Below are 14,586 nucleotides of genomic sequence, written 5' to 3'. Positions count from 1 at the left end.
CTAAATTCTATTGTCAACCTCAAAGTGGTAATTTCTTACATTATTGACGCTTAATTGTTTTTAGAATGAGATTGACTGCAAGGTAAGCTACTAGCAGCATTCTAAAACATTATAGTAGTTTGGTACAAATTGATTATGCATTAAAAATGTGTCTTTAAATTTCTCTAGTATTTACCATTATGGTAATCTGGAGTTATCTATAAAATTCAAAAGAATTATTGTTCTTGAATCTCTCACAGTTTCTATGCCAGCCTGTATAATATGGCAAAATGAAATGGATGTGAATCAGAAGAAAGCCAGAAGCACCAGCTCTGTGTTCATTTAAGTCTTTCTTTATTGCTATCGTTAAGTTGTTTTAAACAAGTAGATTCTCAAAATGAACCCTTGTGCTGCAGATTTTCAATCACATTTTTGTGGATCTAGTCTGTATAATGGTCTTGTCATAGGAATAATCACACAAGATGCTAAGAGTGGGCTAAAATATGTAGATACAACTATGCTTTTGGTTTGATGCTAAATTTTAGCTTATATCACTTAACTTTTTCGTGAGAAAATGTTGGTAATATATAATTAAAAGGATTAATAGTGTATGCAACATCAAGCCTACAAAGAAATGTTATTCAAAAAATAAAAGTTGTTATAAAATTTTGACTATTATCAACCACTCACTCAGAATCACAGTTTTTTCCTTTTTTCTTTTTTTTTTTTTAGTAGACTTTTGTTTTGTCTTCTTTATTGCTAGTTTGCTAGAGCAGATGAAATGAAGAAGTCAGGTGTATAATGGGTAATTAGCCAGGAGTTTGAAAACATCAATTTAGGAATGTATTCTCAACGATAAAAAGTATTAAAAGTGTATTGATTTTGAATGTGCATCTGATATGGATAGATAGTCACATGGTGGCAGTGGGCATGCATACTTTCAACATATTTAATTTCACTATATTCAATAACATACATTACTGTGGGTATCAATGCCAGAGATTAAGAAATGAACTCTTTCTAATAAAGAAAAATGATTTTCAGGTACTTTGTACTGTTTGTTTTGGGCGCAGTGGATATGTGCTATGGTAGATCTTCCAATGATGGCTGACCGTGGATGACATGGATAAAAATAACCAGACGTTTGTTTCTGAATTCCTTCTTTTGGGTCTTGCTGGATACCCAAAGACTGAGATCATTTACTTTGTTATTGTTCTGGTCATGTATCTAGTGATTCTAACTGGCAATGGTGTTCTGATCATAGCAAGCATCTTTGATTCCCGTCTTCACACACCCATGTACTTCTTCCTGGGCAACCTCTCTTTCCTGGATATCTGCTACACAACATCTTCTGTCCCTTCAACATTGGTGAGCCTAATTTCAAAGAAAAGAAACATTTCTTTCTCTGGTTGTGCAGTGCAGATGTTCTTTGGATTTGCAATGGGATCAACAGAATGTTTGCTACTTGGCATGATGGCTTTTGATCGCTACGTGGCCATCTGCAACCCTCTGAGATACTCCATCATCATGAGCAAAGAAGTGTATGTGTTCATGGCATCCGCATCATGGTTCTCTGGCAGCATCAATTCAGTTGTGCAAACATCCCTTGCCATGCGGCTGCCTTTCTGTGGGAATAATGTGATTAATCATTTTACGTGTGAGGTCTTAGCTGTCCTCAAGCTAGCATGTGCTGATATATCTCTCAATATCATTACCATGGTCATATCAAATATGGCCTTCCTGGTTCTTCCACTACTAGTCATCTTTTTCTCCTACCTGTTCATCCTCCACACAATCTTGAGAATGAACTCAGCCACAGGGAGACGAAAGGCATTCTCCACGTGCTCTGCCCACCTGACTGTGGTGATCATATTTTATGGAACTATCTTCTCCATGTATGCAAAACCCAAATCTCAAGATCTGACTGGGCAAGACAAGTTCCAAACCTCAGATAAGATCATTTCTTTATTTTACGGAGTAGTGACCCCCATGCTGAATCCAATCATCTACAGCTTGAGGAATAAAGATGTTAAAGCTGCCGTAAAATACATACTGAAACAAAAGTACGTTCCTTAGAGACATCAGCAAACACAGGTTTTTTTTTGTGTCGCAATCATGAGATTGACTTAATTGCAAATCTGTGAGCACATTTTCATTAATTATTTATTCATTTTGGAAAACTCTAGGCTACTTGGTTGCCTCCCAGAAGGAGAAGGTAAGCCCTAGTGCTAAAGACACCATGAAATTTGGAAACAGGGCCCAGAAACTCCTGAGATGGACCTTAAAGATCCCTCCTTGAGGTCTAGCTTTCATGGTACCAGAAAGCACAATGCAAGCTGTATAAGGAGGAATACAACTACCAGTCTTACTCAGCTATGATGCCTATGAACCATTTCAATGAACAGTATGCACAGTGATCTTAAGGGCACAGTAATGGCATCTCTCTCTCTCTCTCTCTCTCTCTCTCTCTCTATATATATATATATATATATATATACATACATACATACACATATATACACATATATATGTAATGTATATATATATATATATATGTATATATATATATACATATATATATATATATATATATATTTGTTGTTATATCCACAGATAATTGGAATTTTCACTCCTCACAAAGGAAACTTTTCTTTTCCAACAGACAGAGACCACTACAGAAAATCGCCACTAATAAACATGCAGAATTGTGGAGCCCAGTCACAATGGATGTTATCTACCAAACAATTCCACACTTCTGTCTCACGGAACATTGCCAAAGATGTGGCTGAGTGATTGTAGTAGCCCGAGTATCAGGGATTTTGCTGTGAGATTGTGTCTCTTGTAGCACGAGAAGCTACACTTATAAAGTCTCACTAACATGAGTGCCCAAATATGGCTTGAACAAAGAGGACACAAACAAACATGCCAAAGTGCACAGGGAAGATTTCACAATGCAGCAACCCTCTACAAAGAACCACAAGCAATTCAGTAAATCTGGGCATGGGAAAGGTAGCCTTTCCCAGGGAAGAACGCACCAGTTAGTTGTACAGTTCCAAATGGTAATCCCTGAAAACATGCATGCAGGTAGTATTATACGGACTGAACAGATTCTATTTAGCAATTTATGTATACAAATATACATATTTGCTATTGATAAAAGAAAAGAAAAAATATATGCATACAATAACAATTAGTTAAAAGGGCCATATATTGGAAAGGAAGAGTGTATGAGAGGGCTTGGAGGAGGAAAGGGAAGGGAGAAATGTTGTAAATAAATTATAATCTCAAAAATAAAATAAAAGAGAGAACCCTTGGTTAGGGAGAGAGATTTTCATTCTTTGCCTTCACTAGTCATCCTCAGCTACATTTACTGAGGATTAGTGTTTGCTTCAAATGGATCTTCAAACTTGTCTTGATCTCTCCAGCACTATGAATTCCAGTTATAGTCCTATCCTTGGTCCGAGTTAAGTGCATCCAGTGGGCTGTGTGGAAACACTGAGGAATGACTACATCCAAACTCAGGAAGCAAGAGAGACAAGTGTGCAAATGGTTCTATTCCCAAAACTCTAATCAATTCTTTGGTTAGATTATTCATTCTTTCAAATCCACAGTTAACTTGTTAGCGATAAGGAAAGGAAGTCAAGTTCTCAGTACCCTTTGAAGTTTTACTAAGCTCGAAAACACAGTTTCCGAGGTCAATGTCATGGTAAGTGAAGTCCAGGTGCCACAATGAGGAATCACAAAGCCATTCATTATTAGAGCCAGATATATGCCTCTCCTATCCACTCCATTAATATTAATCACATCTTCATGCACATCCAAATCGAGAGCTCAGGGAAGAAGAAGATATGGAAACGTTCCATGAGTGGTGGGAGGAATTTCCGTACTGTCTGTGTGAGAGAACACAAGTTCAATTCAATCGGAGGCCGAGGATCCTGAAAGAGAGCCCATTACTGTTTGGAGTGTTTGGGAGGCAGGAAGAGCTGGCAACAGATTTGATGAGCGGAGGCCTGCTTCACCCTCCAGAAAGCAGACTGGCAGAGGAGGTAGTCTAGAAGAGTGATAAAGGTGGGTATAGCCAAAGCGAACAGAAATGCTTTTACATGCCCCTGAGATGTCCTCACAGGTTCAGGAAGAAAGATCAACAATAGTTCATGATTAGTAATATAAAGCCAGCCAATTATTTTCAAATGAGGTTGAAACTCCAAAATAAATTGAGTATGACGTTTTCCTTTTCTGTAGATGACTTGTAGAGAGGAGAGATCTGAGCTCAGGAAAAGCTGGTCTGCCCTGTTCAGGCTCACGGATATCTCTGAACTCACCATGACAGTGGGGCTTTGACCTTATTCTCCCGATCCGTTTTCTTTGTTCCATTTGTTGTCATTCTTCCACATCTCTCCTAAAATACTTCACTCTTTGCTCAGCGATAACCTTCAGGTAGTCCAGGCTTATATTTAAATGGTGTAGCTCCCAAATCCTGTTGTCTTCTCCTGTTACTCCTGAAAAGGAATTATTTTGTTACTGTAAAGAACCTATAGATACTTGTGGTTTGGCCCCAATGGCATTGATTCATTTCTGCCATAGGCCTTACACTGATAGATCCCAGTTTCACTCTTTCTAAATCTTTATCTTTGTTAATAAAAACTAGCTTTTGCCTATCTATCTATCTATCTATCTATCTATCTATCTATCTATCTATCTATCATCTATCTATCTATCTATCTATCTATCTATCTATCTATCTATCTATCTATTATTATTATGCAGGGGAGCACATGTGTAGAGGTCAGAGGTCAACTTGCACCTGTTGATGCTTTCCTTCCAGAATGTAGGTCATGGGGGCAGGGCATGTCAAGCTTGTTTACTATGAGATATCTTGATGGGATGTCTATTACTTTTGACAATTACAGGACTTTAAGTATATGGAAATATTCCTTTGTTTTGGCCAGCCCACCCAACCTCACCTTAAGTTTTCATCACAGTATCAAGAATGTCCCCAACTTACACGCAGGCTTTTTATCAGGTAGAAAACACCCCACTTCTTAAGCTGCCTTGAAACCCCAAATATGAGACTCACTGAGTGGAAAAGTTGTAAACACGTACAAGTTTTATAAATGCTCAGTGATTGAAAGTTAATCAAAATCAAATATGAAATGCATCTGAAGTGTTTGTGGTACCTTTGGCATTTTTCATTATATGATTCACTGTGCCTCTGACACATCATTCATTCTTTACATGAAGCATGCTGTCCCACCACAGAATACCAATAAATAAGACTATAGTATACTGTGAATTGCAATGCTTTTATTTCAGACGTTTTTCAGCTCCATTAGTGCCTAGTCCCAACCTGTTTGGGTCCTGGAATGGTGACTAGGGATAGCAAAGGAATGAAGGAAGGAGAGAGCAGACCAGACACAGAGACACAAAGTTGCACACGGGGATGCTGTAGTCAGGGCTTACTGCAACCATTGCTGCCGAACTTGAAACTTCAGTCCTGTTTATTAGGTATAGTGCAGAAGAGGTAGTCTCTGTAGGAGGTCTCAGACTGGAAACATCCAGGAGATGGAAGTGGCAGTGGCTACTTGTAAAACTGTGCCAGGAAGTTTGGTAAGGTAGAGCAAATCGAGACCCGGAGACAGGTGGGCACATACCTGAATGAGGCTTTAGTGACTCCCAGCTCCCTGCCAACATAGTCATGTAGGCTCAAGACAGAGGTCTCCATGCTAATGAGGTACCTAGAGGCCTGGAGGTCTTAGCCATTAAACTTCCCTTCCCAGACATTCTTCACTGAAAGAGGTATTTAATCTCAGGCCCACCATGAGAAGTGAGGTATGGTTTTATGCATCTAATTTTGCCATGACAATAAACTGTTTAGAACCATGGACTGTCTCTTTTCACCAAGATCCGCTATGGGGAGCCATGAAGAAGGCCTTTGTCTACAGAGCCTCAGACCAGTCTCCAGTAGAAGGCTTTGCTGAGCTCCTAGCCACAACCCCCACCAAGTCTGCCTTTGCCAAGCTAAAGACAGCCATCCTCCACCCTCCCCTCCCTGGGCTAGAAGCTGTCCACAGCTTGTGGGCCCCCAACTACTTTCTCTGCTCTTCCGCGATTCCCAGCAGTGCTTTAGACCCACATACATCCTTGTCGCAGGCCCAGGGATCCCCAGCCAGCTCTGGCTTTCTCACGTCTCAGACTGCTCTATCCCCAGAGTGATGTCTTAGTGCTTCCTTACAGCCTGGCACCCACCTTAGTGGTGATGTGGGATGATTGCAGTCAAACTCCTGTGTTCCGCATCCCCAAGCAGTCGGTGCCCAGTGGCAGAGCTGATGCAGACCAATAACCCTACAGTTACTATTTCCACACAGTGATTCATCCCTCATCAGCTTATACTTGGAGTCTGGAGGAGGCCTTTGCCATCCCGCTTCAGCCTGCCCCATGCAGATAAAGGCGATTCCAATTGTCCCATGGGTCAGAAGTTCTGGAGTCCTTGACATGGCTGTGCCCATGTGAATCATACACATTTATTCGGGACTAACTTACTCAGGCTTTCCTTGACTATCTCCATTTTAGAAACACAATGGCTTAATTATGGCAAACAAAAACGTTTAATATTTCCTCCTGGCCCGGCTCAGCATATAAGTACCAGAGCAGTAGACCTTTCAGTTGAGTCACGTCAGAGTATTTAATTTTAAAATTGTGGCTTAGTTGATGACTTGGGTTTCATATAAAGATTGTTAAAAGTGTATTGGTTTGAATGTAAAATAGATTTCCAACATTTTAAAATGGCTCTAAGATACTTTTGCTATTTTTAATGTATATATTTTTCAATACAGTGCTCTCTCACATTGAAGATTATAAGTTCAGACTACCACCCAAGTCTGAAAAATGTTGAATCTACATCCTTCTATACCAAATGTTCAAGCCGAGATGTAATTCTCTCTGTAAAAATAAACAAGAACATTGCATCTCATTAGTGTGCAAGTTTGTTTTAAGCTTGAATGAAGGGTAACATATTTATATCAAAAGACTGTTTAAACATGAATTTCTCTATGACTTCCTCTGACTTCAATACATACATGAGAGTGCAATCTATTCATATGTATACAGACATCAAAAGCGCACGCGCGCACGCGCACACACACACACACACACACACACACACACACACACCATAGTAAGAATTATAAAGCCCTATTTGCAAATTATAAAGCTAATGAGCTAATGTAATCCCCAGAACCCAGTCAGTCTTCCTCATCCACACTGACTTATTTTCATCCTCCTGATTATCTTGAGGCAAAATCTGGACATAATCATATTATATAGAACTCATGTGTTATGTAAATAACTATATATCAGTGCCTGATATTATTACATCAGTAGATAGAAGTGTGCATGACTATTCAGTAACTTACACCAGTCCACGTGCTACAACTGTAGTTCCTTAGAACTGCAATATATAACATGATATTCCTGATAGTTGAGTAATGGATCAGGGCATGGGCCCTTGAACCATGTAAACTCCATAATTACTCCTTCCAGCGCATTGCTGCTGTGAGGTAATTCAGGCAGTATGTTGATTTTTCTTTTTTTTAAGTTCAAGACAGGCCTTATTTTCAAACACTTCATTCTTGCTCACTGTCACCCTTTACAGAACACGTGAGATGCTGTAGTATGTACTCAAATGGAGCTTCAGTAAAGACATAGGCCTGATTATCCATGATAAGGACATTTCAGGACCAGATGGAGAATCGGGAACTAGTTCAAACTGCTCCAACTGTGTTTTAGAACATTTCTGTCAGTGTTGGCTTGTACAGCGGTCATGTAGTACAATAACAGTCACGTTGTTCAGTCACTGAACGTAAATATTGGGTCTTAAATGCTAGTTTCCCCAGGTTGCCATTGCAACCCCAAAGTTTACTTGTCTGAGCAAGCTAAAGTGCTTCCTGTATGCTTGTACATAAAACTGGCAATCTGTTTAGTATTCTACCTTATGCTTATTTCATCTTGATAATCCTTCTTGGAGTTGGTCTGCTGGATTTAGCCAGGTAACTGACTCCCAAAGTTAGCAGCAATGTAAGTGTGGCCAATATGTCCCTCTTTAGACCCAGTTATATAAGTACTGTTGGACACATGCAGACATACAGGTCTGTTGTCATCCATGTTTTGTGAACGAGAATGCACCCAGTGAGTCTGTGATTCTCTTTAGCACATTGTTGAATTTTACATGAAGTGTCTTAATTAGATGATTAACATTCAAATTAAAAAACACTCCTGTTGCAGGCCCCAAGAGTGGCAAGAGTAATTAACTTCATTTCCTGGGTATCTGTGTCTCCACTGAGGGTCACTGTTATCCACCTGTAAACATGGGCAACCAGCCAGGGTCATTCACTTTCCAGCTATGGCTTTTTCTGAACCCTCGGTGGCCATCTGGTAGCTTTTAATTTTTATGCTGACCAAAAGAACAATCTTATGTTTACTTGTTGTCTCGGGGGAAATGAAAAGCTTCACACTTTCTCTCGTTTGTTCTCTACTTGGCCAAATGCCTTCATTTCACTTTATCTTAGTTCCCTAGGAAGCCACTTCCAAAGAGAGAACAAAGCGTTCTGTTTCCCTTAGTCTTTTCTGAATTCAGAAAGAAAGGGGTTTTTACTTTCATTTTATTATTATTAATTTTTTGTCAGACATAGACAGATACTGCTCAAGTTTGATAACCACACTTTGCACCCATAAGTTAAGATTTACCACAATTTATACCTCACATGACTCCACAGCCACAGAAAGCCTGGATCTATAGACTGTACCGTGTATTCACTTAGTTATCCTCTTTGAAAAACCATGTTAAAAGTTCACGTGGCATCTTGTTGTCATTTTCTAGTGCCTCAGATGAGTGAGGAATATTGTTATTAAGTGTTCCTAAATCAATTATTCACAATAACCTGTGAATATTATCCATCACTCACAGCTCCATGTATACATCTGTAGAAACTTACTAAATGTTATTTAGCTTTGTTGGCCCTGTGCATCTGTGATCTCCTTTCTTTTTATATTTTCTTTGAGAATTTTGTACATGAACATCTTGTAAACATCACTCTAATCCCCCTTTCCTGTTAAACACCCGTGTTCCCCTCTCACACTCACAGTCTCTTCTTTTATTATTTATCCTGTGATATCTTAGTGTAGAAATGACTTTGATATCATTTCATCACCTTTAATGAACACATTTCATGGTTTGTGGTGTGTACGTGTTTTTATATAATTTTGCTATATTGAGTAAGTTATTGTCTTTTCGAATTCAAATATTTCACTGTAATTGAGACATCTCTTGGAAAAGCACAGTTGTGATTTACGTATTAACATCCACATTATAGCTTAGCAAACTTTCACAAATCACTATAATTAAATAATATACTATCTACCTATCTAAATCTATAGCTTATTTATTCAATCCAACTTTATTTTTCTTTTGTTTCTTTAAGGGATTTACCTTTGCCTTGTTCATTTATTTCATTATTTATCTGCTTTTTTATTCCAAAATGATTGGTCATGGTATCTTTTATGAAATTAATTTACCCAAAATAATAAAAAGAAAGAAAGCTAAACACCTTAGTGATAATACATGTATTCACCGTGGACATGTGCTTCATCCCTGATAGATGCTATTGCAGTTTGTGCACATCGATTTGCTGTGAGGAAATGGCTATCCTATGGAAATACACATTAAATTGACTGGAAGGTCAGCTCTAGGTCGACAAACACATGCATAGATTTCTTTAATCTGCGCCATTCTGGTATAAATTGATATTGAATTTCCAGTCTCTGTTGAGTTCTCTTGTCTTCATTCGTCTCTCACTGAGATTTATGAAGTGAGGAAATGACTTAGTTGGTTGCATGGAAAACTCAGGCATCCTCAGTAATGAAGATTCCTTCCAAATTTGCTTCTGATCCTAAATAAATCTTCATATATTAACTCTCTGGCACAGACACTCTCAAGGTCCTGGTATTTATTTTAGGTGTGAATGCCATTAAAGCTAAGTGAATATCAATGCTTTAAAACACTTTCTCCTTACAGTAACAATAAGGTATTTGTTAGACGTGTTGTTTTGCCATAGACACATTTGCAGGCTCCTCCTCTGACATCCTGAATGGTGGGCCATTGATAGGATAACCCTCACTCACATTTGTGGAGTGGACCTGGTAGGACCTGGAGGGAGCTGGTAGGACCTCTCAAATGACAGCCATGCCAGGCTCCTGTCTGTAAGCACATCATAGCATCAGTAGAAGTGTCAGGCCTTGATACCTCCAACCCCTTGGGGAGATAGATCCTAAGTTGGGCTGGTAATTGGGCTGCCTTTCCCTCAGTCTCTTGTCCATTTTTGTCCCTGAAGTTCTTTTAGACAGGAACAATTCTAGATCAGAAATTTTGTCTCTGAGTTGATAACCCAGTCCCTCCACTTGAGGCCCTGTGTGTCAACTGAAAGTGGACCCTTTGAGTTCTCTCTCCCCAATGTTGAGCATTTTGGTTAAGGTCACCCCCACTGAGTCCTGAAAGTCTTTCTCTTCCTGGGTCTCTGGTACTTTCTAGAGGGTCCTCCCACCTCCCCACCCACAAGGCTGCATATTTCCATTCATTCTTCTGGCCCTCTAGGCTTCTCTCCTGTCCCCTCCCCTTTCATAATCCTGTTCCATCTTTCTTCTCCCCCTCCTCTCTCCCACTCAAGTCTCTCCTTCCCATTGCCTCCCACAATCATTTCCTTTGTCCTTCCAAATGGAATTGAAACATCCTCACTTAGACTTTTCTGCTTACACTTCTTACAGTTTGTGGGTTGCATCCTAAGTATTCTGGGTTTTTATTTTTGTTTTTTTGTTTTTGGCTAATATCCACTTATCAGTGAGTACATACCATGCATATCCTTTTGAGTATGGGTTACCACGCACAGAATGATATTTTCTAGTTGTATCCATTTGCCTGCAAAATTCATGATGTCATCGTTTTTAATAGCTGATAGTATTACAGTGTGTAAATGAACCATATTTACTGTAGCCATTCTTGGGTTGAGGGTCATTCCAGCTTCTGGCTACTACAGATAAGGCTGCTATGAACATGGTGGAACATTTGTTCTTGTGGTATGGTAGGGTGTCTTTTGAGCATATGCCCAAGAGTGTTATAGCTGGGTCTTCAGGTAGATCTATTTCCAATTTTCTGAGGAACCTCCAGATTGATTTCCAGAGTGGTTGTACCAGTTTGCAATTCCATCAACAAAGGAAGAGTGTTTGTCTTTCTATACATCCTCACCGGTATGTGCTGTCACTTGAGTTTTTTTTTATCTTAGCCATTCTGATTGGTGTGAGGTGGAATCCCAGGGTCGTTTTAATTTGTATTTCTCTGATGACTAAGGAATTTGAACATTTCTTTAAGTGCTTCTTGGTCATTCAAGATTCTTCTATTGTGAATTCTCTGTTTATCTCTGTTACCCCCCCCCCCCCCCCCATTTTCCACTGGGTTATTTGGTTTTCTGGAGGTTAGCTTCCTGAGTTCTTTATATATTTTGGCTATTAACCCTCTGTCAGATGGTTGACAATATGTCCTACTGATGGTGTCTTTTGTCTTACAGAAGCTTTTTGGTTTCATGAGGTCCCATTTATCAATATTGACCTTAGAGCCTGAGCCATTGATATTCTGTTCAGGAAAATTCCCTCTATGCCAATGAGTTCAAGGCTCTTTCTCACTTTCTCTTCTACTAGATTCAGTGTATCTGGTTTTATATTGAGGTCCTTGAACCACTTGGACTTGTGCAAAGTGATAAAGATCTATTTTTATTTTTCTACATACAGACTGCCAGTTAGACCAGCACCATTTATTGAAGATGCTTTCTTTTTTCCACTGTATGTTGTAGCCTCCCCCAGCCTTGAAGCAGGCTGATTCAGACCTCACTGCCACAGAGAATGAGACCACCTGGGGTCGAGCCTTCCCACCTAGATGGTTCTATTGTTCTGTCACTTGCTGCTGCTCTTCTCCAAGACACTGCTTCCTGCTGAGAGGCCCCTGAGATATTCCAGAGACAGCAAACAATCCAGTAATTTACACCTACTTGCCAAACCAGTTCTGTCTGGCAGATCACCTACAGGCTGGCTACAGGATGGATTGGCAGGGGATAGGCCTCCCCACCTTTATAAGTACAGACTTATTAAACTTTGGGCCATGATCAGAAACCTGTCTTGGTCTCCATTATTTCTCTAGTCGTTCTCTCCCATGCAGCTCCAGCCTCCCACTCAGGAATCTAGTTATTGTGGCCGCAGGCAGCTACAGGATGTTTTTGGCTTCTTTGTCAAAGTGTCCATAGGTTCACTTCTGGATCTTGATTCCATTCCATTGATTGACCTGTCTGCTTCTGTTCCAATACCATGTGGATTTTAATTACTACTGCTTGAGGTCGGAGATGGTTCCCCTGGAAGTTCTTTTATTGTCGGGAAATGTGTTGGCTACCCTGTTTTTTGTTTTTTCTTTTTCCATAAGAAGTTGAGAATTGCTCTTTCTGTCTGTGAAGAATTGTGTTGGAAATTTGATAGGGATTGCATTAATCTCTAGATTGCTTTTGATAAGATAGCCATTTTTCAATATTAACAACACCAATAATTGATAAGCATGGGAGATCTTTCCATCTTTTTTTTTCCATTTTTTTAATTAGATATTTTCTTTATATACATTTCAAATTTCAAATGCTATCCTGAAAGTTCCCTATACCCCCCACCACCACCCTGCTCCCCTACCCACCCACTCCCGCTTCTTGGCCCTGGCATTCCCCTGCACTGGGGCATATAAAGTTTGCAATACCAAGGGGCCGACTAGGCCGTCTAGTCCTAGTGATGGCCGACTAGGCCATCTTCTGCTACATATGCAGCTAGAGACACGAGCTCTGGGGGTACTGGTTAGTTCATATTGTTGTTCCACCTATAGGGCTGCAGACCCCTTCAGCTCCTTGGATGCTTTCTCTAGCTTCTCCATTGGGGGCCCTGTGTTCCATCTTATAGATGACTGTGAGCATCCACTTCTGTATTTGCCAGGCACTGGCATAGCCTCATATGAGACAGCTATACCAGGGTCCCTTCATCAAAATCTTGCTGGAATATGCAGTAGTGTCTGGGTTTGGTGGCTGATTATGGGATGGACCCCCAGGTGGGACAGTCTCTGGGTAGTCCATCCTGTTGTCTTAGCTCCAAACTTTGTCTCTGTAACTCCTTTAATAGGTATTTTGTTCCCTATTCTAAGGAGGAATGAAGTATCCACCCATTGGTCTTCCCTCTTCTTGATTTTCTTGTGTTTTGCAAATTTTATCCTGGGTGTTCTATGTTTCTGGGCTAATATCCACTTATCAGTGAGTACATATCAAGTGACTTCTTTTGTGATTGGGTTACCTCACTAAGGATGATATCCTTCATTTTTCCAAGAATTTCATAAATTTATTGTTTTTAATAGCTGAGTAGTACTCCATTGTGTAAATGTACCACATTTTCTGTATCCATTCTTCTGTTGAGGGACATCTGGGTTCTTTTCCAGCTTCTGGCTATTATAAATAAGGCTGCTATGAACATAGTGGAACATGTGTTCTTATTACCAGTTGGAACTTCTTCTGGGTATATGCCCAGGAGAGGTATTGCTGGATCTTCCGGTAGTATTATGTCCAATTTTCTGAGGAACCTTCAGACCGACTTCCAGAGTGGTTGTACAAGCTTGCAATCCCACCACCAATGGAGAAGTGTTCCTCTTTCTTCACATCCTCGCCATCTTCTGAGTTCTTCTTTGATATCCTTTTTCAGGCATTTGAAGTTCTTGTCATACAGACATTTCACTTGCTTGGTAACAGTTACACCAAGATACTTTATCCTATTTGTGGCTATCACAAAAGGGTGTTGTTTCCCTAATTTCTTTCTCAGACTGTTTATCATTTGTAAAAAGGAAGGCTACTGATTTATTTAAGTTAATTTATATCCTGTCACTTTGCTGAAGTTGTTTATCAGATGTAGGAGTTCTTTGGTGGAATTTAGGGGGTCACTTATGTATACTATCATATCATCTGCAAATAGTGATTCTTTGACTTTTTCCTTTCCAATTTGTATCCCCTTGATCTCCTTTTGTTGTTTAATTACTCCAGCTAGAACTTTAAGCACTATATTGAATAAATAGAGAGGGCAGTCTTATCTTGTCCTGGATTTTAGTCAGATTGCTTCAAATTTCTCTCCATTTAATTTGATGTTGGCTGTTGGTTTGCAATATATTGATTTTATTATGTTTAGGTATGTGCCATGAATTCTTGGTTTTTTTCTAAAACTTTCAACATAAAGGGTTGTTGTATTTTGTCGAAGGCTTTTTCGGTGTCTATTGAGATTATTATGTGGCTTTTTTTCTTGAATGTGTTTATGTAGTCTATTTTATTGATGAAATTTTATATGTTAGACCATCTCTGCATCCCTGGGATGAATTCTACTTGATTGTGGTGAATGATTGTTTTGGTGTATTCTTGGATTCAGTTTGTGAGAATTTTATTGAGTATTTTTGCATTGATATTTATAAGTGAGACTGGTCTGAAGTTCTTTGTCCCTGTATGTTTC

At 39.5% G+C, this 14,586-nt stretch overlaps 1 protein-coding gene across 1 annotated transcript; it reads left to right on the top strand.

Moving 5' to 3' along the window:
- The first annotated feature begins 1,101 nt into the window (after positions 1-1,101).
- On the top strand, positions 1,102-2,055 carry Olfr273 (olfactory receptor 273). Its single transcript, NM_146824.1, has one exon. It carries the CDS (start codon positions 1,102-1,104, stop codon positions 2,053-2,055), a length of 954 nt encoding a protein of 317 aa, NP_667035.1.

Source organism: Mus musculus, chromosome 4 (assembly GCF_000001635.26).
Source record: "Mus musculus strain C57BL/6J chromosome 4, GRCm38.p6 C57BL/6J".
Taxonomy (NCBI): domain Eukaryota; kingdom Metazoa; phylum Chordata; class Mammalia; order Rodentia; family Muridae; genus Mus; species Mus musculus.
This window is presented reverse-complemented; position numbering and strand designations above follow the sequence as displayed.